The 27,691-nt window shown below is 41.2% G+C and overlaps 1 protein-coding gene across 11 annotated transcripts; it reads right to left on the reverse strand.

The window, feature by feature from the left end:
* Positions 1–841: 841 nt before the first annotated feature.
* On the reverse strand, positions 842–27,651 carry FBF1 (Fas binding factor 1). 11 transcript variants are annotated; one of them, XM_074260775.1, is made up of 30 exons: positions 27,504–27,651; positions 26,354–26,444; positions 24,556–24,583; positions 22,330–22,371; positions 21,575–21,665; positions 20,925–20,985; positions 20,295–20,345; positions 18,147–18,291; positions 17,221–17,298; positions 16,583–16,702; positions 14,648–14,789; positions 14,356–14,489; positions 14,167–14,269; positions 13,007–13,459; positions 11,656–11,745; positions 11,186–11,280; positions 10,951–11,009; positions 9,654–9,809; positions 9,364–9,464; positions 8,129–8,335; positions 6,226–6,333; positions 5,987–6,126; positions 5,721–5,839; positions 4,367–4,489; positions 4,085–4,270; positions 3,560–3,736; positions 3,309–3,446; positions 2,849–2,966; positions 2,487–2,596; positions 842–2,131 (listed from the first exon to the last, which is right to left on the reverse strand). In XM_074260775.1, exons 2-30 carry the CDS (start codon positions 26,354–26,356, stop codon positions 2,048–2,050), a joined length of 3,462 nt encoding a protein of 1,153 aa, XP_074116876.1. In that variant the 5' UTR covers positions 26,357–26,444; positions 27,504–27,651; the 3' UTR covers positions 842–2,047. The 11 variants fall into 11 exon arrangements, with proteins under 11 accessions (XP_074116876.1, XP_074116874.1, XP_074116871.1 ...); XM_074260773.1 differs by having other exon boundaries at positions 13,007–13,462; XM_074260770.1 differs by having other exon boundaries at positions 24,520–24,583.
* Between the last annotated feature and the right edge of the window lie 40 nt (positions 27,652–27,691).

Raw genomic sequence — 27,691 nt, forward strand, 5'->3', positions numbered from 1 at the left:
TCAGAGGGAAGATTTGTACACACAGTGCTCCCTATTTCAAATTCAGGCTCTTATCTATGTCAGAGCTATCAAATACATGGTGGCCAGCAATACTTCCAAGTGCAGCCCAAATCCAGATTTAAAATGGAATTGTGAAATATTTGGCAAAATATACAAATGAAATATGTTATGCATTTTTTTAAAGTTACTATGTGCTGTCTAGGAAGGAGGTAAAGGGACAGAAAAATTTGGAACATGACTTTGCAAAGGAGTATGTTAAAAATTATCTGTGCAAATGTTTTGAAAATAGCTTTAATAAAAAAAAAGTTACATTGTCCCTGAGGGTGTTTATGTGGGGTTTAGTGGCTCCCATTTCTATTTGCTGCCTCAAAGTGGTTACTGTGATCTTCCTTATACCAGACAACCAATAGGGCCTTCTCAAGATAAAGGTTATTTGGTTGCTTTCCTTGATGTTAGTTTGGGCAAAGGAACTGGACATTTAAAATTTTGTAGAGGGAATGCTATAGAACAGAAGTCTTTGAAAAAGGTGCTTAATATTCAGAAGAATCTCAGACTGCCTCCTTGCTCTATGGAACTAATTTCAAAGCATGCAATTGATTAAAAATGTTTTAAAAATGAAGAGAAACTGGGTGAGATGCATTACAAATTGCAGGAATTAGTAACATTGAAAATTTAACTGATTTATTAAGCAATGTGAACCATGGGAAAAGCTAAGTAGGAGGTATCTGTACAATGTTATGAAAAATGAGGTAGCTACATTTTACCTCAGGGTAACTCATCTCTGCCTGTTCACTTTGCTGACGTTTTCTGATGGAAAGTGATAAACTGGTTACTAGTAGAAGCAGCTTTAAAACTGATTTTATTTGAAGAGCTAAATTGACCTTGGTTCCACAAGGAACAATTACTAATCTCCCAATCCTCCCTCCCCCTTGCCATTTTCCTGGCCAGGCTTGGCATATTACCCACATGCTAAAAAATTGAAAAGGCAGAGGCCTAGACACAGTAATTCCATTAGCTTGCTCTCTGGAGCTGGAGCAGAATGGAGCTATGACATTTGGTGCTGTCGCTCTTCATTTTCCCCATAGCCTTGGCTCCATAATAGGTGACACAAATGAAGAGCATTCTTTCCCTAGCTCCCTGGTACCCCCAACACATACCGAAGAATCTAATGAAAAGCTGCAGGGCTGAGTGCTCCACTGAGTGAGCCAATTAACCTGGCAGACTTGGGAAACAAAAGAGAATGAATAGATTTGTGTTCAAGAGTGGCTGGTGAAACCAGAAGTTTGCTTAAGTTCCAGTAGAAATCATTGTACTTGCTCCAATTTACCCCAATGCCAGATGTTTTGGGGAAGATCTTGTTTCCTATCAGGCAGAAGACCTTTTGTAAGATCTCTTGGTTGCTCCTCAGTTCTCTGAAGGCACAAGGCTTTGCTGCTATTTTCCTGGGAAAAATAAGCCCTGTCAGAAGACTGTCTAAAAAGCACAACCCAAATCATTTTGGGAGACTCCATCTACTGAGGCAATATTAGGATTCAGAGCTATTGAGCTAGCCCTTCCTTCTTTGAGCTGGGTTAGGGCTGTTAACTGGCATCTGAAGGACCTCAAATGGAAATTTTCTGAGGATTCTATTTCCTGAATCTTGCCTTCTTTATGTGATCAAGAAATGGTGGCCCTGTTCTAGCCTGGAGGTGCTACGTGGCTCTGGTAGACAGGGAGGATTTGGCCAGCAAAGAAGACTATCAGGTATTGACACAGAAGAGAACAGTGATGTAGAAAAGCTGTCCCCTCCTCTTTCCCACTCACTGTTGTGGATGCTATGCCTGGGTAATGCTCACTGGATGGGGTGATCAGTAAGACGTGGGGGTGCTTTAGGCAAATGGGTGTTTAGTAGTCACTGAATGTCTCAGAGACGCAGGGGAGGGGCTTGGCGTGTTTTGTGATGGCGCCATCTCTGCTGATGCCAGGAGATGAGAATTGGCAGTCATGTTGGTGTAGTGAATCCGATTCCAGCATCTGAACCCTCCCTGCTGGAAGGCCAGAATGGTACTCAGGCTGTATAGGGTGTCATGCTGTAGGTACTTTTCTTCAGTGTCTCCAAGAAGAATTGCTCATCCTCCAAAAAGTCCCGGTCCTGCAGGAATGTGCTAATGAAGTCAGGACATAGGGAACAGCCATTACGCTGCAAGCCCTCTCCCCTACTCCCCATTGTATGAAAAAATGGATCCAGAATGGACAGCTGAACAACTCCCATCTGAGATACTTCCCTTTTGGCTCTACCTCAGAGAGTAGGAAGATATCATCATTAATTCTTGGGTTAGAGCTTCCCACCCTTCCAGCCTCAACTCTGTAACTTTATCCTTTAGAAAATCACAGCAAATGAACCTCTCTGCAGCTTAATGGGAATGAAGCCACCACTAATTGTCCCAAAATTTGCTTCTCAAAGAAATGAGGGAGCCATGAGGGTGCAGAACATCTTGTGCACTCACCTTGTTAGCCAAGTGTTTCAGCATCACCAGTTTGGCATGCAAATGGGAAGGGCCCTGCCCTGCAGAAGGCTGACTGCATCCAGAAATGGTCATGGTAGGAGGGGTGACAGCTGAAAAAGGTCCATGGGAAACTATTAGAGAGGACAAGATTTCCTTCAGGAAGAGCAAGAAGTGCTGTTGGGAAGGAACAGGACAATTCTGTATATTCCTGTATATTCCTGACAGTAGTCAAGAAACTAAATGGATCCAAGACTTTTTCCTTATTAAGCTAACTGTGGATTGCCTAAATAGCTATTTCTCCTATATTTACTCTCCTAGAGATCAGTTTAGCAAGATATCCCTCACTTCTAGGACCAACTCACCCTTCAAGTTGGAAGAATTTAAGACCTGGATCGCAGGGGTTAGCCCTATGATGGGAGAGGGAAGATCCAATCGAAGGTGATCCAGCTGCCTCCTCTGTTGAGCCAAATTCAAATTCTCCTGTTTCCATTCCCAGAAAGAAAAATGAGGGAGCTATGAGGGTGCAGAACAGCTTATACAATTAAGGCAGAAAAAAACGAGGAGCCAAAGGTGGGAGGCAATTTGGCTAGAAAAGTATGGTACTAATTCTAGTGAGAAATGCTGTCCAGGCTGCCAGATGCCACTTTAATGTTAGGTTTTGGTTGGCTTTTTGTTTATAAGAGAAGGCTCAAATAGATTTGGGGGAGCTTGGAAAGATTACAGACATGGATGAATGTGAGGCACAAACAAAAGGCACCAATGAGATTCCCAGAAAGAGAGGAGGAGAGGTCTGCAGAAACAAGGAGAAGAGAGGATGCCTGCCTGGTGCAGCTGCTGCTCTTGCTGCCGGAGTTGTTCCTGCTGCTGCTGTACAAGCTGGAGCCGGGCCTGTTGTTCTGACTGCAGCTTATGAGCCTCCCGAAGGGCCCGCTCTCCCTCCTCATACTTCTGAGAGGCCACCTGCACATAGGACCAATGGGTGTGTCTCTTCCTGATGGTTCCCATTGCCCTGGGGCAGACCCACCTTCTTAGTGTCCCCTAGTGTCCCAGGTGGCATCTCCCTTGCTTCCCACCTTGTTCATGCTTTCAACTTCCTCAGCTCGGAGCTTGATGCGCAGGGCGGCTGCATTGACCTTCTCCTTCTCTAGCCTCAGTTCTTGCCGTTCCCGTTCCAGGATTTCCCACTCTCCGGCCAGCTGTTCCTCCCGAAGCCGCAGCTCACTTGCTCTGATCTTCAACTCTGCTTGTTCCTGCAAAGAGAACATTCTTTATTCTTTCCAATCAAAGCCTCAAACACCTTTTTCTATGGAGACAGGGGCACCCTAAGGGTCTCTCCTCCTGGTTCAGGACAACCCCTTATAGTCTTTTCCCAAGCTGGTCCAAGCTTAGAAAGCAATAATCTGTGGACCATGCATACTGATTATATTTAGCAAAGAGCCAAACTTTTCTGCTTATAATCAGTAGGGGCACAGATTGCCAAAAAGAAGGGCTGTCAAGTCACGATTAAAGCTCCGGTTACACATCAGCAGGGGTCAATCTATCTCCTCTGAGACTCCAGCTATTCTAGAAAATAACAGCACCAAGAGGAAGCTCCCTACCTTGGCCAGACTGACGATGGTACCCTCCCTCTGGCAGTCCACTTGAAGCACACGCTCCGCCTCGCGCTCCGCCCGCTCTTTACTTAGCTTTTGCTGGGCATAGAAATCAGCCCACTCTGCGGCCAGCCGCCGTCCCTCCTCCGCACACTTGTTCATGATTGACTTCTGCTCCTCCAATAAAGCATTCTGGATAACAAATAGGAGAAGTGGCGTAGGGGAAGACATCAGGGGCCCCTCTGGTCAGAAGGCCCTGGATTACCACTGCTCTGGCTGCTTGCTTACCTTGGCCTTCTCCAGCTCCGCCCGCTCCATGCTGAGCTGCTGGTTCATAACCTTCCTCTGCTCCTCCAGGGAGCGCTGTGTAGACTCTGCCTTGGACTGCTCAGCACTCACCCGCCAGCGTTCCTGTAGGAGACCCCCAAACTTGAGCTTTTAAGGAAAGTGCACCTTTCTTTGGAATACAAAATGATCTCTCCCCAGAAAAGAATGAGTCAGGCCACTGTCCAACCACTTTCTCAGGTCAGATGGTACATAGGATGATCATTGGAATGGGATTCCTTTGGACCAGTTTCCATTATGATGTTGGAATAAGGAAGAATAGCCTTATATTTCTGGCCTACTGTTATGTTGCCAACTGCACTGAGATTAACTTCCATAAAAGTAGTGACATATGAATTCTTCTGGAAATGCAAGAGGGTAAGGATATCTGGAGACCAGTATTATTCCTGTTCCTGTTCCTTCCCTCTTATCCCCATATTTTTGGTGACCCTCCATTAGTCAAGCAAAATTACTTTTGATTATTCAGTGCTTTTTGGCACATAAGAGGACTAGGTATCATCTCGCTCCCACCAAGGAGCCTGAAATCAAGTCAAGGAAATAACACTAATAGATATAAGGCAAAGAATAAGGAAAGACTATGGAGTTATATGATTAATTGTACAATTTGTGGTGATAAATGTGAGTTTTAATTCAGAGGACAGAAACATTGGAGTAATCGAGTAGACGAAGTAATTGAGAAGACTTAGAAAATGAGGCTTTAGGGGATGGATAGACTTTGGATAGAAGAGAAGAGGGAGGTCATTCTAGCTTCACAGAATGATGAAGTGGGAACAAACATGGCATATCTGTGAGAGGAGCAGAACCTAGTTTGATTTGAATAGAGGGAGAATGTATTGGAGAAATAAATAGGAAATAAGTTTAGATATAAAAGGGAGTGACAGATTATGGAGGGCATTGAAAACTAGGCAGAAAATTTAGATAAAAGTACTGGTTGGGACTACCTGCCAGCTAGGGAAGGCGGTAGGGGGAAGGAGGAGAAAATTGGGAACAAAAGGTTTTGCAAGGGTCAATGTTGAAAAATTACCAATGCACATGTTTTGTAAATAAAAAGCTTTAATAAAAAAAGATAAAAGTACTGGACTATATGATATGGATTCAAGATTCTCAAGCACAGAAATGACATAATGAAAATCTTGTTTATGATTGACCTAAAAGTGTATATACATAATGGACTAAAGCAGGGAGGGACAGGTCAGGGAAGCCAGCTAGGAGGCTGTTAATATCTAGACAAGAGGTAATGAATGCTTTAAAAGTAAGAATGGAAAAAAATAGATGGACACAAGATTCAAAAACTCACTTGCTCTAGGAGACGGCTCTGTTCATTTAGGCGGGCCTCCATCTTCCCAATAATCTCATGTAGCCTGTTCCTCTCATCTTCCATGTCACGCTGCTGCAGAGTTAACCTTTCCTGAAGAGCTGTAGGCAATGTCCCTGAGACAGTTACTGCTAGATACTGATTTCCCGATCAACTAATGGCACATCTCCCCTTATCCTCAGGTATTTTGGGTCAGATGTGATGGTGTGTGGAAACAGGAGAAAAGAGAGGACAAAGTAATAGAGTACCTTGAAGCTGCTTATCACGCTGACGGGCCCCTATCTCTAGCTCTTGGGAATTGGTAAGGTGAGTGGCTTCCACACGAGATGAGAGCTCATTAAGGTTACAGGAAAACTTCTCCATTTGTTCAATAACCCCATTGAGGGACCTGAGAGAGGTAAGGCAGGCTTTAGGCCACACAATCATGGCTGAACAGTGCTTATGGCACTGCTCCCCTGGGCACTCTCTGAGCAGGAGTGGGGCTTACCGGGTATGGGAAGTAGCACTTGTAACAGCATCAATTTCCCGGTCTTTCAGCCGCTTCAGTCTTTGAAGCTGTTCCTCATGGTCCTTTTGTATCTCTCGAATGGATGCCCTTCAAGCCAAAGAGAAAACCATGGGAATAAAGGAAGGGAAAGCTTCTGACTTAACTGCGCTAGGATCCATATATAAGTGACAGTGAAAAAGGTAGTTTGCTTGGAGAGAAGAGTGTATTTCTCTTTGCCCTTGTAATATATGCCTCAATGTCAGATACCTTCTAGTATTTATATAGCTTTTTAGCAAAGGTTACACTGCATAGAATTGAAAAACTAGGTGAAAAGGGTTGGAAATAGAGGAGGACAGCAAGATGATACACCCAAAGTATACTGATTTCGCTTTTGTAACCTCTCTTTAAAACACTCTCACTTCTATGGCTCCTTCTCTGATACTGGAGCAGGCCCTCATTCCCTCATGCAGCCGCCTGCTGATGATGTCGGCCTGCTTCAACTCTCTCCCCATTTTAGGCCATCCTTCATTCAATCACCAAAATGATTTTCCTGAAGCACAAGTCTGATCATGTCATCCTCCTCCTAAATAAACTTCAATGGCTTCCTATTGCTTCCAAAATGTTCTGTTTGACTTTCTTTAAAATTTTTTTTAAAGCTTTTTTATTTTCAAAATATAAGCAGAGATAATTTTCAACATTCCCCTTGCCAAACCTTATGTTCCAATTCTTTTTCTCCTTCCTTTTCCCCTACTCCAGATGGCAAGTAATCTCATATATATTAAACATGTGCAATTCTTCTATACATCTCTATAATTATCATGCTGCACAAGAAAAATCAGATCAAAAAGGGAAAAAAATAACAAAATGAAAGCAATGTGTCTGTCTGACTTTCAAAGCTCTTCTTAAACTTAGCCCCCTATTACTTACTCAGTCTTCCTAACACCTTAATCTCTTGACACATAACCTTCAATCCAGTGATACTGACATTCCATCTCTTATTTCCAGGCATTTTCTCTGGTTGTCTCACATGCCTAGAACATTTCCCTCCCCTGCTCCAATTACTGACTTCCCTGACTTCTTTCAGGTTCCAACTAAAATTCCATCTCTAATGGGAAATCTTCTCTAACCTCTTCTTTTTCTTAATTATTTCCTACTCATCTTGTATACAGTTTGCTTTATATACATCTCTAATGGGAAATCTTCTCTAACCTCTTCTTTTTCTTAATTATTTCCTACTCATCTTGTATACAGTTTGCTTTATATATGTTTGTGTACTGTCTCCCCAATTGTAAGGTCTATGAGAACAGTGACTATCTTTTATCTTTTTTGTATTTCCAACCCTTAGCTCATCACCTGGCCTGTAATAAGTGCTTAATAAAATTGCAAAACTGATTGTCCTTAAATGATTATGTCAAGCTCCTCTATTTCTTTTTTATCCTTTTCTTTTTTATTAAGAAAAACATTGATACCATCTAAGGTATAAATAGGATAAACTGCTTTTACAGTTTATGCTGGCAAAATAGCTGGAAGAATTGTGTGCATTCTGACATTTGGTTCTTGGCCCTTGTTCTTCTACTTGTGAGATTCCAGAATCAGTCTGGAGTTAGCATTATCCCAATGCCAACATACCAGAAGGAAAAAAGGTTAGTCTGTGAGTTCCTTGGGGACAAGGATTGTCTTTTGCTTTTCTTTTTATCCTCAATACAGTGCTTGGCTCATATTAGGATCTTACTGATTGAGTAGGAACCTAAGTATGTTACTTATCAGAAGCTGTTAACTTTGAGCTTTACTTTACTAGGAAGCAGCTTTCCAGATGCAAAGACAAAAGAATGCTGTAGCTTACACTTGAATTCTCCCTAGAGGGAGCCTTCTCTACATTCTCCATCCTAGGCCTGCCACTTACTTCTGTAAATTCTGAAGCCTCTCGATCTCCTGGTCTTTCTCTTGCTCAGCAGCAGCAAGGCGACGCTGATGTTGTGCCAGAAGCTCAGTTCGGGCCTTCTCGGCCTCCTGGCAGTGAGACAGATACTGAACTGTCAGCTCCTCATTCTCTCTCTGTAGTCGCTCTTCTCGCTGATGGTATGATGTTTCTAGTACCTTTACCCGGCTCCTAAAATAGCACAAGGTTGGCTAGATTGAAAAGAATAATAGCCTAGTACTCAGACTGGCATTTCAAGTCAAATAAGCACTTATGAAGTGTTTATTATGAAAACTTTTATTATGTTGTTTAGAAAATGTATTATTATAGTATATTTATATAATAAGAGATTTGAATCCAAATGTCACCCTGATCTTAATAACACTATAGTAATGATGGAGATGGCTATAAAGAATATTTTGGATCTGTTCACATTTATGTTTTGGGTCTATTTCATCCAGGTCTAGTTTGGGTTACACCAAAAACTTGTTTTGGGTTCCCTTTGTGTTTTGGCTTTGCCCAAATTTTACTGAATGTTTATTCTTACTGATATCTCAATTGACTTTTTTTCAAGCTGCCTTCTTTACTTCTTTGCTAAACCAGCTAAATGTGCTGATACCCTTGTTAGAACCCTATATAATGTAAACCTCCCAAAGTGTGGATGAAACTAAGCCACACCCTTTCTGGCTTTCTCTCCTCTGCCAAGTGACCAAATAAATTTCTTTCTAAAACTTTTTCAGGTTTTGGGGCTTATTCTTGGATAACATTATTATGTGCTGGGCATTATGTTTAAGTGCTGGGGGCACAAAGACAGGCAAAAATAATTCCTGCCCTCAAAAGTCTCATAATCTAATGGGGGGGAAAAGCTACAAACAATGGGGTAAAAGTAAGAACAATAGAACATAAAAGTGAAGCTAATCTTAGAGGAGAAGAACTAGCATTAAGGGGGACTATGAAAGACTTTGCAGAAGATGGGATATTAGCTGAGATTTGAAGAAAACAAGGAGGCAAAGACCTTAAGAGAGAGTATTCTAGGCATGGGGGAAATCTCTACAATTTTTTCTAAACACTGTCAACTTAGTCTACAGGATTAATACTGAGATCCCATCCAAAACTGGGCTGGGATTTCATAAAAAGAAATCTAGTGAGGCTTCTCAGGACTTGTGTACTTAGGTATACAATAGGAGGGAGATGAGCAGAACATAGGGGCACTTGGATACCTATGTGCATTCTCAATGAGCTCCAAGTCGGCCTGGTGCCGCTGCTGCAAACTTTCCAGCAAGATATGCTGCTGAGTTCTCTCCAGTTCCAGCTTCCGTACCTGGAGGATGTTGGATCAGGTAGGAGGAGGAAGAGGAGAGATGCTTTATTTCAAAGCCGTTGCTTTGTTTTTTTTTTTTTTTTTTTACAATTCTCCTGCTCTCTTGATGTTTGTACCCCACTGACTAATCCACTTAGATTCTTTCCCCAAAAGTCCACTCTTTTCTTGGCCCTCCAGCCTGCCCTTCACCTGGGTCTCCAGTTCAGACTGTCGGGTCTGACTTTTTAATAGCTCCTCTTGGAGTTCTGCTGTGCCACCCTGTAGCTGGGCCTGTGCAGCCAGGATCCTCCTCTGATACTCCCCTCCTGGCAGCAAACTCAGGGCCAGGCTCTCTGGAAGAAGGCCCTGCATGAATCAGAAGAAAACATCAGCAGGTTAGATGTGAAATAATAAAGAAAAACCTGGCCAGAGATAATTGCAATTCAATTCTCCAGCAACAGCCATTCCAGACTTGATCTGTGATTATAACAGTTTCTTTTGGAGAGAGTACTATCCATCAAAGCAAAGACACACCAATACTTGCAGCTACTATTTCCTTGGCAGCTCAACTAGCCGGGCTTGAAAAAGGACTCACTGTTTCACTCTGACCAAAATGAGAAGCTTTAGTCTCCTTCTCCATCCTCAGTAAAATGCTTTAGATCTCTAGATAGGTGGCAAGTCTTAGGGCCAGGATGAAAATTTCTTATATTGAACACTTCTATGGGATTCTAAGACCACTTAGATCAAAGGTTCTTAACCTGGTGTTTGTAAACTTGGATGGGAAAAAAAAAATTATTTTTTTACCAGCCTTTGGCTTCCTTTTAATACTAAGAATTTTACTTTCTTATATTTCCAAACATGATTCTGAGAAGGGATCCAAAGCCTTCATTAGATTGAGAAGTTGAGAACTCCCTGCTTTGGGTCAAAAGCTGCTACTTCTTTGAGGCCCTGAAAGCTCTACTCTTATCATAAGGGCTGCCCTCTAGGGATATGATGTATAAATCCTTTGCAGACTACAGCCACCTTCTGTCTAAAGGTTCCAGAGCTAGAGTTGACTGGCTGATTCAGGAAATGGGAACCTGGGAATGGGATTGGGGGAGTGGAAAGGTCTGAAAATGGAAGGATACTTTCAAAGTGAACTGGTAGAATAACTGTAGCCTTACTTCATGGTTAGCATTTATCTTCCCTATCAACTATGGCTCCATGCTAATATCCAGAAATATCTAGGATGGGAATTCTCAAAACACCAGGTGATGTTTCTTTCTTAGAAGATTTTTGTGGGAGAATTAATCAGGGTTAAGTGATTTGCCCAAGGCCACAGTGTCTGAGGCTGGATTTAAACTCAGACCTCCTGACTCTAAGGTTGATGCTCTTAATCTACTGTACCACCAAACTGCCCTTCTTAGAAGTTTCTAAAGGAAAACGTTAGTTTTTTAGTTAAAAGAATTTCCTTAGAAGAAAAAAGACCGAGCCAGTCTCTGAATACCTGTTACCCTACTCCTCTTACCTGTACGGGCATGGAAGTTCCTAATAGTTCTTGGGATCTCCGAAAATAAGCTGCAATGTCTGAAAAATGCAACAAGTGAAAAATAAGTAGCAGCTGGAAAAAAGAGATAAGAGGGCAGCTCTCTTGTGGATGTCCAGGGGAAAAACTAGCTTCAGGGAAGATTCATCAGGGGCCATTATTACAAAGGTAGTACTACAACTCATGGTTCAGGGGCCATACAGGAAAGAAAACCTACCAGTGCTGGGAGCTTCTCCAGGAAGAGTGTTTCTCTTTGGTTCAGCTGCAGGAAGTACAGGGGCAATCTGGGGATGGACATCAGTCTGGGGAACCCTAAGAGATATATGTAAAGAAAGGTAGAAAGAGGAGTTGAAACAGTACCTCTTCTGGGAAAGGGGAAGGAAAAAAAACCTATCCCTTTAAGGAACAAGGAAAAGAAAAAGAAACAAGGAGCTTCTTGGAGAGCCTTGAGAACCAGAGTGACAGAGGGGTGGGATTAGTTGTGTTGCTGGATTGGAGGGTGGAATGGGGGAAACAAAAGTTTGTTTTTCTTGAGTCCCCACTCACTTGGAAGTCTAGATAATTACTAGAGGCAATGTAAAGTAGTCTGGGTCAGTACCAAAGTTCCAAAGAAGTCACTGAGACCCTGGGGCAGTTCTCCTCCCAGCCCCAACTAGCTAAAGGGTCGAGTCTTGTGTGCAGACTTACCCACTGCCCCTGGGATGGGCAGATACAGCTTCTGGTGCTGTCCCTGGGGTTCCTCTGGCAGCTGTTGGCTCGGGCCCTTGAGTAGGTTGACTGAAAAAGGTCAAACCATAAAGTAAGGAACACTGGCCCTTCAGAAAACTCCCTATGGTTTTCCCTGTCCATTGTTTGGCCTTCCATTTCTTCATTAGTTACTTCCTTGGACTTCCTGGACTTTCCTCCTTCACCTTATTTCTGTGATGTGGCATGCACAGGGGGCAGCGAAAAGCATACAAACTATTAATATAAAGGAATGCAGGGGTACAAACTATATATACAATAGGTAAATCATATAATTATTTGTTGAGTCTCATGTAATTCAAATCAGGTGCAGCTGGTAGGTAGAGTCAAGAAAACCTGAGTTCAAAACCAGCCTCAGATACTCCCTGTGTGACTCTAAAAGGGAGTTACTTAACTGTTTGCATCAGCTTCCTCAATTGTAAAATGGATTCAATAATATTGACTGTTATTGTGAGAATCAACTAGAAGCTGTAAGGTGCTAAGCACTACATTAGTGCGTGCTATTCTGTGATTGGTTTCTTTGAGTCACTTTTCACCTCACAACCTCTGCTCCTTCCATCCAAGGTCTGAACTATTTCTTTCATCTCCAGCCTGAAAGATACAGGAGCCTTTTTGTTTAACCCTCAACTTCGGGTCAAAATTGTTCTCTCTGAAATCACCTAATCTCATTATGTGGTATGTCCCTGGGCCTCACTAAATTTCCCTAAATTTTCATCTCTTCTTTTCAAGGTACACAGCACCCTTCCCTCCTCAATTCATCATCTCTTTCTGCCTTCACAAGCTCTCCCTCCCAGCATCACCACCAAGGGTTTCCCTCTTAAGTCCCTTCAGGCAGTCTGGCTGATGATGATCTATATGTTTCCTCCTTGGATTTACTGCTTTAGCTAACCTGAGTTTACTCCCAAATCTATAAGGTTATTTCCCTCAACCCAAGGGAGTTTAGGCAGGAGTTATCTATTAGGAACTAAGCCTGCTGCCAAGACAGAGGACTCTTCAAGTTTCCTCTTCATATTTAGGAACAAGTTGCTACAGTGGCTCCATTGTCCCCTCTTCCTCTGCTTAAATAAAGCTCTAAAGATGAAAGGCCTTCTATGTATTTTCCCCAAGATTCTAGTTACAGATTCTTAAAAGAGGCATAGTATAAGGAAAAGGATCTGAAGTCAGTAGACCACAGCTGGCCCATGCTCCTGGGTTCCTACAGCCCCTGCCCTGGTGACTGATTCCCAGAGATAATTAGCTTGCAGTGTGCCAGCCCAGTTCCTTAAGATGCAATCCACAGGCTCTATATGTGTACCTGACAATGGGAAGATCTGATGTTTCAGTAGAGCTCAGGCCCTTAGAAGTCACAGACTGCTCCTCTTTAGCTAAAATCTGAGATTTTTTCCGAGATAAGGCATGGCTCAGCCAATCGTCGTCTTCTTTTTCCTCCAATGTTCCTCTCTTGGGAGATGGGTTGGGTTTGTGAGGGGTAGCTGTAGCATCAGTAGGCGGCCTCACCCCTGAGCCAGGCAGACTGGCTGGGGCAGAGGGCCGGGCTGCAGGGCTGGGTCCTGATGGTGTAGCCATTCCTAAGCCAGCCTTGCTGGATTCTTTGGTGGCAGATGGAAGGAGTGGGTCAAAGTCCTCATCCTTGAGGCCTAGCCAGTCAGCTCCTCCCTTCCCCAGATGAGCAGGGCTGGCTGTAGCTGGTGTGCTCTGTTTAGAGCATTGCTCTCCTTTGGAATTGGTGAGAGTTTCTGCTGAAAACCTGCTTCAAGTTAAGGGCATAAGGAAAGGCAGAAGAGAGAGGTCTGTCCCATGGCCTGCTCTGTTAATCATTGTCAAATACAGCCCAAGTTCAAATATCCAAAATAAATACTGATACCAGTGTAAGTCTCCTAACTACTAGGCTACTGCTCATTCTATTATACAAGGCTACATCTAGAACCCAGCTTCTTAAACTGTAGTTCATATCCCTATATAGATTTGTAACTATGTGGGGATCATGAAATTATGACTTATTAACAATTAATAATTTGTATACCTAATTTTATATACCTATATATCTAAAGTCCATGTTAAAATTTCTCAGGTGAAAAGGAATTGCGAGTAGAAAAAACTTAAGAAGCCCTATCTAGAGGACAATGATTTTGTTATGTCAACCTTCCATAAGCCTCTAGAGAATGCAACATAGTATTGTGTAGGGTTCTTAATCTTTTTTGTGGCATGGACCCCTTTGGAAATTTGATGAAGTTTATGGACCTCTTCTCAGACGCATGTCTTTAAAAACATAAAATCAAACATATGGTATTATACATGAAACATAGCTGTCAAAATATCCAAAAAAAAAGTTCACAGGCTTCAGATTATGTGTTACACATGACTGGTTGATACTGACAGAAGTAGCAAAGGCCTGAAGATGATTATTTCTCAGGGGATGCAATGCTCTGGTGGCCCACTCAGGCCCCCACCTACCTGACAGATTGCCGGCGAGACTGTCGGCTCTCACAGGAGGAGGCCATTGTGGGTTGATAGGCTCCAAAGGCAAAGTCATCATCTCCCCAGGGATCATCTTTGTCTGTGAAATAAGGAGGTTTTAGAAATGCCTGAAATGGTTCTCTCTGTCTAACTCCCTGTCTAACTAGTGGGTGTGGGACCACTCACCAGGTTGTTTCTGGTACTTCTTATCCAGCCTGAACTCCCGGTGCTCCCCAGTACCTGGTCTTTCCAGGAGCTTGGAGGCAGTTCCACGTCCTAGTAGCTCATCTAGTTTAGTGCGAGCAGGACGGGGACCATCCCTGAAATGGAAGAAGGATAGAGGCACAGGTACCTCAACAATATGAATCACTTCAAATAACTGTTCCCAGCCTCCAACTCCATGCCCTGTTCTCTCCTTTATACAAGAAAAAGCCATGCTGCATGGATGAGGGCCTTTCATCTCAGAAGAGCGTCTTACTGGACTCCCTTTTCCTGCTTCCGCTCTGTCTTAGGACTGTCTCCAAATCCAAGGGCAGTCATGAGGTCATCCCCATCATCAAACTTCAGCTCCTCTTTCTTTAGAATGGGGGTATCACCAGGAGTTGAAGAGAGAGAGGCACCTAAAAAACAGAACTCTGAGTGAGTAACAGCAGAGGCAGCACATGCCGGGTCGGACTACATGGGCCAGAGGCTGGGCTTTACACAAGGGGAGAGATAAGACCTGAGCTGGACCTTCAGGAAAGGAAAAAGGAAGGGAGAGCCAAGAGTGTTGCAAAGATTTGGAGATGACACTATGCATTCTGGATTCAGGAAACAAACAGAACAGGGCATCTGGAATGGGTGGATTCTCAAAAAGGTGGTTTCCAACCTATGGGCAAAGGATTCTCAGGAAGGCAAGGAATTACTGTAATAGTTGTCATTTTGAACTTAATTTGACCCCCACAAAATAAGCAGCATGATTCAATTTAAGAAATAAGTAAGGCTATCTTCTGTGCACTAATTAAATGAATCTGTATTATTTTTCAAACACTTCAGGGGCAGTTAGGTGGTGAAGTGGATAGAGCACTAGCCTTGAATTCAGGAGGACCCGAGTTCAAATCTGGTCTCAGACACTTAACACTTCCTAGCTGTGTGACCCTGGGCAAGTCACTTAACCCCAGCCTCAAGGAAAATAAATAAGTAAATTTTTCAAATACTTCTATCACTCAAGATATAGCTATAACTACAAAACACTTTAAAGAAATAAAAAAAATTTTTTTTAAATAATTAGAAGTACATTCAGTGTCTTGGCTGGGCCATGCCAATTTTATAAAAATGATGACATTATCTAAATAAATTTACATATTTACTGCTATACCAATCAGATTACTAAGGGGATACTTTCTGAACTAGAAAAATGTTTTGATGAATTTTGATTCACTTGAAGAATTGAAGCTTAGAAACTCAAGAGAAATAATGAAAATTAAATAGGAATAAAAGGAGGAATAGCACTTTCAGGATTCAAATTATACTGCAAAGCGGTAATTATCAAAACTATTTAGTATTAGCTAATAAATAAAAACAGAGGTCAGTAGAATGGACTAGATGAGAATGAACTAGAAACAAATGAACTCAATAACCTAGTATTCAATAATTATTTGGGAAAAGAACTCCCTGTTTGACAAAAATTGCTAAGAAATTTGGCAGAAACTAAGTTTAGAGCAATTTTTTACTCTAAGTAAGCTTAAATTGGACATACATGAAAGTTAAAGATTCTGCTATAAAAAATCTTGAGTTCAAATCTGTCTCTAGAAACTTACTAATTCTGTAACCCTGACTAAACCATTTAATCCTGCTTCCAAAAATAAATAAATGATAAAAGCCGTTCTTCAGTGGATTAGGATATGAACAAATGTACATAGATATTATTGTGATTAATAAAATCAACTCTGTTGAAAAACAAAAGAAACCTAATGAAATTCATGACACAATGGCTAAAAGTTTCTTGCTATAATAATAATAATTAAAAAAAGTAGCATCAGAGAAATATAGACTCATTGGATTAGTTTCTGACTCTCAGCTCTGGGTAATATCAAAGACAAAAAGTCCATACTAACCCAATCCTAACTTTCTGATTGGGTATAGCGAGATGCAGGCAAGATGGCAGGTATCCTGCTCACCAAATTCATCTCCCATTCTGACTGTAGAACTTGTCACAACTTTATGCTCACATGCCACATGCTCCTTCCATCCATGTTCTGAAAGGATATTACCTCTCTGTTCTGGTTAGATGTCCTCTTTCTTTGTTTAAGGTTTTGTTGGGATGGCTTCCTTCCCCAGGGTTGAGCAATTTTTTTAGTATGAGGAAAGCCTAGCCTGATACATTCTGGTACCAGCTAAACCATTCAACCAATCTTCCTAGCTCTCCCCTCACCTTGATTTTTAACCATGGCAGGGCTCTTTTCAGGAACTGTTTTATTCTCTTTCACAGCTGGCTTCTTGGCAGTTTCTTCTTCTTCATCAGAAAGAAGTCCTGCTAAGGGGTCCTCCAAATCTGTCATCCAGAAAACAAAGATGAGATCAAGTTTCAGCCTATGAAAAACGAGGTTTAATTGTGGAATTATGCCTTAGTCTTCCCTTAAGGTAAGATTTCCAGATGCTTAATAAATACAAATTTACAAATCCCAGCAAATTGTTGTTGATTGTTAAGAGGTGGTCCTCTAATCCTACTCTAATATAAACATACCATACTCTTTAGTACATGTTAAATCTGTGTAACTTGTAATTCTCAGCCCAGATGACAAAAAACAACTTTTGTAATGATTCATAGACATTTCTAGTTTGACAAGAAGCTCTAAAGTTTTCTATCCCTAAAATTTACCACCCACACAAAATGTGATTGCCCCTTTCTCCCACTGTGGTAGAAATAAGATCTTTGATCTAAGTCTTTAACCTTCATCATCTGTTACAAATTGTGACCTGCTTCAGGAAAGTAGGCAAATGCCAACTGCTAAGTCTGCTATATTTTTAAAACCAAGAGAGCCTTTGCAAGTATAACATAGAGACTTGTACCGTCAAAGGAAAACTTCCTGTACGGGCGCCCAGTGCTCCCAGTGGAAGGCATAGGCTTCTTTGTGGAAATATTATCTCCTGAAAGAAAAGTAAATGGGAAGTATTGTTATGCAGTTTTTGTTGATACTCATAGGCCCTCATAGATCTCATTGTCATTCAAATAGACATGGGTTTTTGGAAGGCAAGATATGAAAACGGTCATTTCTAAGATGAAATTCATTTCTTCCTAGGACATCGACAGAGTGACTTATGATCTATGAGAAGTAGGCACTCCATCCAATTGTAACAAGGCTTCTCCAGAACCACCTAGAGTCTGGAAGCTAATTCCATGGATCTGGAGACAAGAATCTCCAGTTGAACTAAGGATTTTAAAAAAAGGTCCATAATTTAATGTTCCATCTTAATCTAATTGGGTTTTCCAGGCCTTGCCCAACTAGGATAGTTACTAGAGTAGTCCTGGAAAGCAGAGAGGCTGTGCTGATATCCACTCATGGCTTTTGACATAGCTTTATGAGCCCAGGATAGAGGACAGCAGATTCTTCTAACAGCTTTTCCTTTTCACAAAATCTGTGTTCTGAACCAGTTAGATCAAAGAGCAAAGATTTAGAGCTGGAATGGACTTCCAGATGTCAATTAGTCCAGCTGCCTCATTTTATGAAGAACTTCTAAGTTACAGAGTGGGCAGTGGCTTGTTCAAAGTCACACAGGTACTGACAATTAGGATTTGAATCCAAGTACACTGAATTCAAAGCCACCATTTTTACCATGCTTCCTTCCTAGCTGTTCCTTTTCTTGCCTCTGTGTATTATATGGTTCCTAATATCAGTTGAAGTGAACTGAATTGAGTGTACAAAAACAATAAATTTTTAAACTTCTTCTAAATTTCTAATATTTACAATGGAGTCACTGAGTTAATTCTTACTCACCTCTCTCACTGGCTATTAGTTTTCCTGAAGGTCTAGGGAAATCATCAGAAAATTCCTCTTTTCCAGAATCTTTTGCAGTTGTTTTATTACTAGATAGGTTGGACTTCTTCAGGCCTAAGAGATCAGCATCCATGTCATCCATATCCTAGAAAATCAGGAGAGTAGGGAGGGATCCCCATTGGAGTACTATTGGTTTTCATTAGGCAAAGCAATCCTTATAATAGCTTTGGGAGTTATTAACCTTTTTAAAATGGGGCAAGAAAGATTTCAATTAGATGAATGAGCTATTATGATTTATGTTAAAACATGTTCCTAAGTCTCCAAGACTTTAAAAGTTTCTAGTCTCTTCTTAGCATCGAGACTCCCCATTTAGTGCTTCCATAGATTCTGGATTAGCTCTTTTTGGCTAGGTACTGAATAGGAAGAACTGCAAGCCTATTTTCACTGACTAGAGGGGATTAGTTGCTTGCAATTAATTTTAAAACTCTCTATTTGTATTGCAAATAGGAATCCAAATAGGTATATCATGACCTGAAGAGAAGAAAACCCTCAACAAAGATTCTAAAAGTGGACTCCTCAATGAAGAGATGCACAAGTTACTAGAAAAAGATAAACTTTGCTTGGCAGAAACAAGGCAGGTTATTAAACAGTTAAAAGGAAAGTGTGTGAAGTCTGGGTTAACCCACTGGAGGCCTCAGAATCAGGTGGAGTCAGGATAAGCAAAAGTCCTTCATCTTTAGGGGGAGAAGTGAAGGGGATCGACAAAGCTGCCACACTCTCTCCACTGACCTCCCTTCTCCTCGTCCTTCTCCAAAGTGACTCTGCCTTGTCTTATTCCACTTCCTAATCCCTCCTACGATTATCTGTATACACCAAAAGATCAAGCCAGCACTGAATAGTGAGAAGGGCCATTTTCCCAAGCATATGCTAATAGAGTATTGTCCAAGAGTTAATAAGCCTTAAGTGCTCAGTTGTCTGATTCCAGTGTACCTATTCAGAGTTTCAGCCCTTTGCAAAAGTGTATTTTTATTTTAATAATGTTATATTCTTGTAGGACATGGTGACTAGATGACAAGAAAACCTCAGGGAGTATGTACTAATTCATCTTTGAGAGTGAAGGATGCACTCCTAAGACGACAAAAATTCCAGGATGACCTGTACAGGTTTGTGTCCTCGGGACAACATTGTGAAAAAACAAAGGGAGCTAGAGAATTTTTTTAAAGAGTGGGACAGGAAAAGAAGATGTGATCAGAAGTTCAAAATTCCAAAGGATGGCACTCAGGGGACATCAACCCAAATAGCCAGTCAAATGGCTTGCACGAAGGGAATTTTTATTTGGAGCCAAAAAAAGTAAACCTCCAGCTGAGGCTAGAAAACATCCTAATTCCAAAGGTTTAGCCTGGGTCTGAATGTGGACAGTAGTTCTAAGGGTCAGGGCTATATAAGGGGGCTTGCTGAAGAAAAGGAAAATGAAAACAAGGAACACAGAAAGAAGTTATTTGATGTCTTTTATATTAGCCAAACTAACTGATGCCAGATTGCATAGTTGTAATTTACCTTAATTATCTAGTTTGAGCCCTTAAACTCATAAAGCTTACTTGTATACCTGAATAGAACAATATGCTCACTGCAATGGGCAAGGAAGAGGACATTAATTAACATGAGGAAACACTAGGATGCCAGTGAAGTAGTCTTTGGAGGAAACATAATTTTCCCTCCTTGTTTCCTGGATAGAAGCAGTGAAAAGTTACCTAGGGCAATTAGTACAGCTAACAGAGAGTCTACTACCTTGGGACTACCTCATTTCACCAAAGGCTTTCACCAACTGTTTCTTGGAGCTCCTGTCTTTACCAAAGTAATTACTAGGCTTTTGGTAACCTCCATTTTTGTAAAAGAAGGCCCTGACATTGGAAAGCCTCTCCAAATCAAGAGGGTCTATTTATACTTAAAGGTATAAATACCTAAAGGATTAATACCTGTGTCGTCAGTCTCAGCAGTTTTATTTTATTTTTACAGAAATCCCCTCAAAAAGTTAAAACTGAAGAAATATTTTTTAAAATGAAGCAAGAATCACTCCCCCCAAAAATCAGTGTAGTTCAAATTTTACTTTCCTTCCAAGACTAAGAAATGATGGAAATAGTTTATTACCTTCATAGACCGCAGCAAAGTCTGTGGATCTGCTTCTGACATATCAGAAAACTGCGCTCCCAGGGAAGGAAATATGTTGAAGGACATAATTAATATTAAAAAAAATCTAGCATATCACTCTACTCCTGCAAGGGAAGATAGGACATGGAGGGTCAAAGAGCCAAGTGAGATCCCAATAGGTCCTCTCTGAGGCTTAGCCACTATGATCTGAAGAAACTGGAGAGAAACATATAGCAAAGCATACAAGGAGATACAAGGACCTTGTAATATAGAGGATTTTCTATTCTTTCCAAATAAAAAGGTCATTACAATCACAAGGATTCAGAGGCTCTGTTAACTCCAATACTGGGCATGATTCTCAATCTCCATGGGAAGCATGCAGGAGGAATAAAATCCAAACAGACAACAGATTCATGAAATTCCACTGATTCGTTGAACTTTCAGTGGCAAATTTTTGGCTTTGGCTTTACTAAACAGGTTTGGAGTATTATTTTATTTTAAACATAAATTAGGCACTGTGAGGGGTTTAAAAGGTTTTCATAGTCACAACTTAGGTCACACTAGCCATCACACAAAGCTCCCTGGCCAACAGATACAGAAGAACAAATGGCAGTAACCTGGCTCTCTCACCTCAGCATCTGCACCTGCCTGGGCTGCCATGGTGCTGTAGAAATCATCTTCCAGAATGGATCTGGCAAGAGAATTGGAGAATTACAGACAGATTCCTCGACTGCAGCTTACAATTCTAAGAAAGGCAGAGAAGATGGAGCTGCAAAGAGCTTTCAACAATTTGTTCTTTATAAAAGTCAAATTTTTTTATGCTGGGGGGATTTTAGAGATTATATAGTCCAATTCTTAATGGATACTCTGGCAATCTAGTGAAGTCAATGGACACCTGAGAATAATTTTTTAAATGTATACAACTCAATGAATTAAAAAGAAAATTAATTATTATCGAAATAAGTTACTAAAATTAAAAAAAAAATCACAACTAAGTTTGTGGACCCAAGAACTCCTGATCTAGTCCAATATTCTTATCTGATAAAAGAACTCAAGGCTTAGAGAAATTAAGTCTTTTTTTGAGGTTATCTTGCTAAGTAGTAGTAGAAGTCAAACTAGAACAGATAGTCTCACTATTGTCATGATACTACAGTGAATTTATAAGTACAATCAGAAGAGAAAGGGGACAGTAGGGCCTGAAGTAAAATGAAGAGTAAGACAGAAGATAGTAAGGTCAAGCTGGCAGCAAGAAATGGAGATCTGTATTAACTCATTCTCACTTTTTTCGGGCCCTTGCAGAAAAACCCCGAGATGATCCTAGGCTGTCCCTGGGACTTGCAGTTAATTGGAGAGGCTTCTCAGGTGACATTGCTGAAAATAAACATCAGACAAGTTATATGACTGCCCCATGAAAAGGGCCCAGGGTCAAGAGAACAGAAATTTCTGTCACCTTTTACAAACCTTATACATGTGGGAGGACATGGTCACCACAGGCATATCCTACAGATGAAGTAACTATCCTTTTAAGTGCTGACTTTGTATATGTGGGAAAGGAAGAAAAAGGGAAGGAAGGAGGCATTATAACTAAAAAAATTAGCTCTTTGAGAGCCAATGTGGGGGTGAGGGTCTTCATCACTCACCTGACCTCATCTTGAGGAAATGCAGGACCTACAAACTGTAGAATATGATGATCAAATAAAGATTCCCTTTTCCTAACAGTCTGAGTGGTACAAGAGTCATTATCTATATCCCAAAGAAAATCTTACTTGAATTTGAAGGACTGGAATGTATTTCTTCCCCAATGAATTGGGATTTGGGCTTCTGGTGACTATATTCCAAATCCTTCTAATCCAGAAGGCCACATTCAGGCACACGACTGGTGATTAGAAATTTACTGAAATAATTCTAAATTGAATGTGGTTGGATGGGTTCTGGGGTAAAAGAGAAAAGAAAGAAAAAAAAGGAAGACTACCTTTTGAGGGAAGTACCAAGCCCAACCTAACCCAAAAAGAAAATTCAAGAAAGGAACATTTACTATCATCATCCAAGAGGTCGCCAAGCATATCATCAATCGAGCCTGGAACAGAAAAGGGCATATCATGAACTCAGAACAAGAATATAAGAATCAAATCAGACGCATCCTGACATTTAGTTAAAACTCCCATGTAACTCAGGACTGAGGCTTAGTCTTCCCCTTTGTTTCCTATAATTCTGCTATCAGTCAGACCGCCAAATGGATTCTCAAAATTAAATGCTTAGAGAATTGGGGAATTGTTAATATGGACCTGCATAATTAGGTTCTCTATTGCATGTGATTTCAAATCTTCTCTTTCCTAAGCCTCCCATAGGACCTCTTCAACGGAGGGTTTTGACATATATCTTGAGAAAAAAAAAAAAAAAAAAGAGGCCATTCATTATTAGTTCCCCTATTTTAGAGCTCAAAAGCCCTTGGCATCATTTTCTCTGCTCCTTAATTCTAGTCGCTGATGAAATGGTCTTTCCCTAGATCTTCCCCATCCTTACAAACTCTTGCTTGACCCTCATTGTTCTCCTCAAGTTCTTAGTTTATAATATCACTTTTTTCCAGATCCGAACTTTTGAAAGATTATCTATACTTATTGCCTGTATATCCTTTTCTCATCACTCAATTGAAACTGTTCTCTCCAAGTTATCAAAGATCAATGATCTTTTAATTGCCAAATTCGATGGGTCTTTTCACAATTCTTATCCTTATTGATTTGTCTGTGGCATATGAAACTCTGACTTCCTCCTTGATAATTTTCTCTAGGTTTTTGTGACCCTATTTTGTTCTCCTCCTGACTGAACCTCTCAGTCTCCTTTGCTAGATAATCAGTGATTTCCATCCCCAATTCAAAGTTTCCCTTAAAGCTGTCCTCTTCTCTATACAGTCTCTCATGATCTTGTCAGTTCCCAAAAATTCAATTATCATCTTTACACAGATGATTCCAGATCTAATATTTGGCCCTATAGCCATACTAGATCTGCACTCCATACCTATTTCACCAACTGTCTATAAGACATTTCCAATTAGATGTCCCATATTAGACTCATCAATAACTTTGCCTTTATACTCACCCCTAATCTGAACTTCTTTATTTGTCAATAACTGAAGTACAACCTAAAATCATTCTTAACTTCTTATTTTCCCTCATGACAATAATAATAATAATAGTTAGCATTTCAAAATAGCTCTTTAAATTAAGTTTGTATAACACTTTACAATTATTACTTCCATTTTATCCTCACAACAATCCTGGAAAATAGGTTGTTATCATTCCCATTTTACAGAAGAGAAAACTGTGGCATAGAGAAGCTAAGGGACTTGTTCAAGATCTTAATCTGGATTTGAACTCGTCTTTCTGAATCTACTGCACTAATACATAGCTGCCTAACTCATCCTTCATACATGAACATTACCAACACTTGTTGATTCTATTTCCACATAACCATTTCCTTCTTTCCATCATAGGGAATTCCAATTCTTTATGATGGAACTCTAGTCATTCTAGGAACAGGTGAGATATCTTTATTATCAATCATCCTTTACCTTTCAATTTCAAACTTCCTTAGCCCTTTAGGCAAAGGGAAAAATATTCGTTCTAAAAAAAAGTTTTCATATGTGAGTCTCTTCTTCCCTATTTCCCATCTCCTATCTCTATCCCACCCATACCACTGTAATGGTTTCATAGACAAGTCAGAGAATGTGCTTTTGTTGCATGGATCTTTCTTAACTCTGGATCTCCTCAGAAGTGCTCACTTCCCAATTTTTAATTTAAACATGAAGGCTAGTGAGGCAGGGTGAAGGAGTAGATCTCTAGCTATAATATCATGGCTCCTGCCAACTCTAAGAAAGACATAGTCAGAAAAACCTGGAAAGTCCTCCATGAACTCAAGCAAAGCGAAATGTATTATGTACAAAATAATAGCAATACTCTGAGATGATCAGTTGTGAATGACTTTACTATTCTCAGCAATACAATGGTCCATGAGTACCCTGAAAGCCTTACGATGAAAAATTCTATCTATACTCAAAGAAAGAACTGTGTCTGAAAACAGATTAAAGCATACTTTCTGAAGGGTTTTTTTTGTTTTGTTTTGTTTTGTTTTAGGGGGAAGACCTATGTTTTCTTTCACAATATGATTTTAATGGAAATATTTTGCATAAAAAAAAAAGAAAAAAAAGACATCAAAATGTCAAAGTTACTAAATAAGTGTCCTTTTTTGTCTCGTAGGGACTCACTTTTCAGGCCTTTCTTCATTTTTGTGGCCTAAATGAAAAAAAAAAGTCATATTAAAACAACTAAACAATAAGTAAATATACAATTTAGAAGACAAGAAGTTGGGATCAATCTTTTGGACTGAGGTAGCAGGAGAGGGATAGATCTAGGCTTTTCTTCAACACACTTAACTTTTTGTTGTATAACCACAGAGCAAGGAGGCAGCAGTGATATTAAGAAGATATTCTCAGATTGGCTAAATTGACAAACAAGGAAAATGATAAATGTTGGAAGGACAATAGGAAAATAGTAGGCAGTTGATACTTTAATATATTGTTGGTGGAGCAGTGAATTAGTCCATTTTGGAAAATACTTTGGAATTCTGCCCAAAAGGCTATTAAACTTGTATATACCCTTTGACCCAGTGATACTATTTACTTGGCCCCCCAAAATCAAAGAAAAAATGACACTAGATCCAACAGCAATTATAGCAACTTTTTGTGGTATCAAAGAATTAGAAACTGAGGGAATGCTTATCAATTAGGCAATGACTAAGTTATGATACATGACTATAATGGAATATTATAGTGCTGTTAAAAAATAGTTGAAAAGATGGTTTCAAAAAACCCAAGAAGTCTTATGTGAACCAATATAAAATGAAGTGAACAGAACAGCACAATTTATATAACAACAACAATATTGTAAAGACAAACAACTCTGAAAGTCTTAAGCCTTTGATCAATACAACCAACAATTCTAAAGGACACATGATGAAATCGGCTATCCACTTCCTGCTGGAGAGTTAATAGAACTGGCCTGCAGCTTGAAACTTTTTTTTGGATATAGTTAATATAGGTATTTGTTTTGCATAACTGTACACATTTGTAACTGATTTTGCTTCTTGGAGAGGAGCAGATTGCATGTTATCTAAAAATGATCTAAAAAAAGATGCCTTTACTATTTCTGTGTTTCTCCATTTGATTTTGAGAGTTTTATGCCCTAATACATGGTTAGATTTTGTGTAGGTTCCATGTACCACCAAGAAAAAGTATATTCCTTTATGTCCCCATTCAATTTTCTGCAAAGGTCTATCATACTTAGGTTTCTTAAAATGAGAATTTGGAACTGAAAATAAAATAAAATTGAATAAAAAGACCAGAGGCCTCACTATTATAAAGCTTTCTTATTTAGTTTCCTAGGATGACCACATTCTGTTAAAATAATCCTATATTCACTAGCCAACAAAGACCATTACAGGAACATTATGCGAACTAGCTGGTCTTTATGATATTTACTGCTTTCCAGAATTAAGCAAGCTAACATCCCATGCCAGTCTTTTTGCCCTAGTGTCTTGAACCTGTAACATGCAACTTTCTCCACCCCAAGAATTAGGGAAAATGTTTTCAAATTAACTACTAAAGGCTCAGAAACACTTGCTTAATAGCTTAATCAGAAGTATTGTGCCTCCCTTCCTCTGCTCCCATTCTACTTTTGGTACAGCTCTAGTTCCCTTTCTTTTAGTCTCCCTGCCTCTAAAGAGGAGATTCTTTGCCTCAATTGCAAACTTGCTTTAACCATTGAATGGGTATGTCCTAGGTCAAACTGACTCCTGGTGGAGACTTTAGGTCTTCCAAAGCCAAGTTCTCCCACGGCCTGCTCTCTATCTGGTACCTGGACCCAGATGGCTGGGGGGCAGGGAGAGGCGCATGGCCCTCCCCCACTTCAGTCCCATTCACTTGGACGTCATGGCATCACCTCCCTGATGTCATGGTTCTCAAGAGGGAAGGACAAACAACAAAAACATAAGAGTATCCCACGTACCATCTCAGGGCTCGGGGACTCCTGTCAGTAGGGTCTTTTTGTTACACAGTTCAGGTGGTTAGGTCTGTGACCACATCATGTTTAATCACCCCTAGTGAAAGAAATTGTTAGTATAGAAGATGTTCAAGAGTCAGTTCCATGTTCTGTGTGCATGACTATAAGCCCTTGGGACGTGGAGTTGAGAGAAAAGCTGTTTAAAAAGCAGTAACTGGCTGGGAGTAGTTTCCCCGGGCCCAGCTAGCTGATTTCTAATGTGCAGAGAGCCCACACACTTGGATGAGTAAAAAAGGGAAAACAGGAAGTGCTGGATGAAGGGAGGAAGCCTGGTACCCCGACCCTACTCCCCTTGGACCGGCCATCTCCGAGCCTCCCGGTGTGACGGGAATGCGTGTAGGGGCGCGACGCTGACACTGACCACTCTCTATTTTGTGGATGGCTCTTTGTACTTAGTCACTTCCGAGGAAGGAGCCATCCTCTTTCTCTGCTGATAGACGAAGGGGGAAAGCCATCCACAGGCGTCCTCTGCTACTGCCGGTCCCGGAGTCCCTACCTTTCTGCTGGAGTGCGTTTCCTTATCTGTTGTCTGGGACCTTCCGCATCTCTTCTCCTGTCAGACCTGGCTGGCTGGGGGTCATCTGTGTGATCTTTGGGACTGGTCTGTCTACCTTATTTAGTAATTTATTTATCCCTCGGTTCAAAAACTCGGAATGGGGGTGGGCAGGCCGCGGGATGCGGACTAGAGGAGGGCCTCTGGCTCACTGAGTGTTTCTTTTGTCGGTGGCTTTGGGGCAGGCATGGACTAGAATGGCAGGAGGAGTGGGGTGGCTCTCTGCCCAGCTGGAGGGACTATCCACACCGATGACATCACAGCTCCGTTAGCGTCCGGGCTGAGCATTCTGCTGGGCTCCAGAAGGTGGGAGTCACCAGGGGCCCCGGGGCACCCTCTGTCCCTCTAGTGGGCGGTATTCGGTCTCAGGGTCACCTCCTCCCCCGCCCCACGGAAAGGACCACGTCCAGGACCTCCTCTACAGCCCGGGCTCCGCCCCTGGCCCGCCCGCCATCCTCGCAGTTATCGCTCGCCGGTCCCCAGCGACCCCGACCTTCCTAACATATGCTACCCCAGAGTACCCTCCTCCCCTCAACCACCCACCAACACTCCTGGCTGGCCGCGGCCCCTCAGAGGGTCCCGGTTTCCTCTGCGGCAGCCTAGGTCCTCGGTGACTATAACTTCCACGGTTGGCCAGGCACCGCTCTCGCAAGGTACTCTGGGAAATAGTCCAAACGCCGCCTTAGGTTGCGAAGAGCAGGGAAAAACTACAGCCCCCAGAGTGCCACGCG

This window comes from Sminthopsis crassicaudata, chromosome 4 (assembly GCF_048593235.1).
Source record: "Sminthopsis crassicaudata isolate SCR6 chromosome 4, ASM4859323v1, whole genome shotgun sequence".
Classification (NCBI taxonomy): Eukaryota; Metazoa; Chordata; class Mammalia; order Dasyuromorphia; family Dasyuridae; genus Sminthopsis; species Sminthopsis crassicaudata.

Bases quoted from the DNA above. Each gene is read 5' to 3' on its own strand.
- FBF1 (XM_074260768.1), bottom strand. The intron at 4,271-4,366 runs GTAAGCAAGCAG...TTTGTTATCCAG, and splicing joins CGGAGCTGGAGAAGGCCAAG to AATGCTTTATTGGAGGAGCA. The intron at 2,967-3,308 runs GCAGGCATCCTC...GAATGGAAACAG, and splicing joins AAGAGCAGCAGCTGCACCAG to GAGAATTTGAATTTGGCTCA.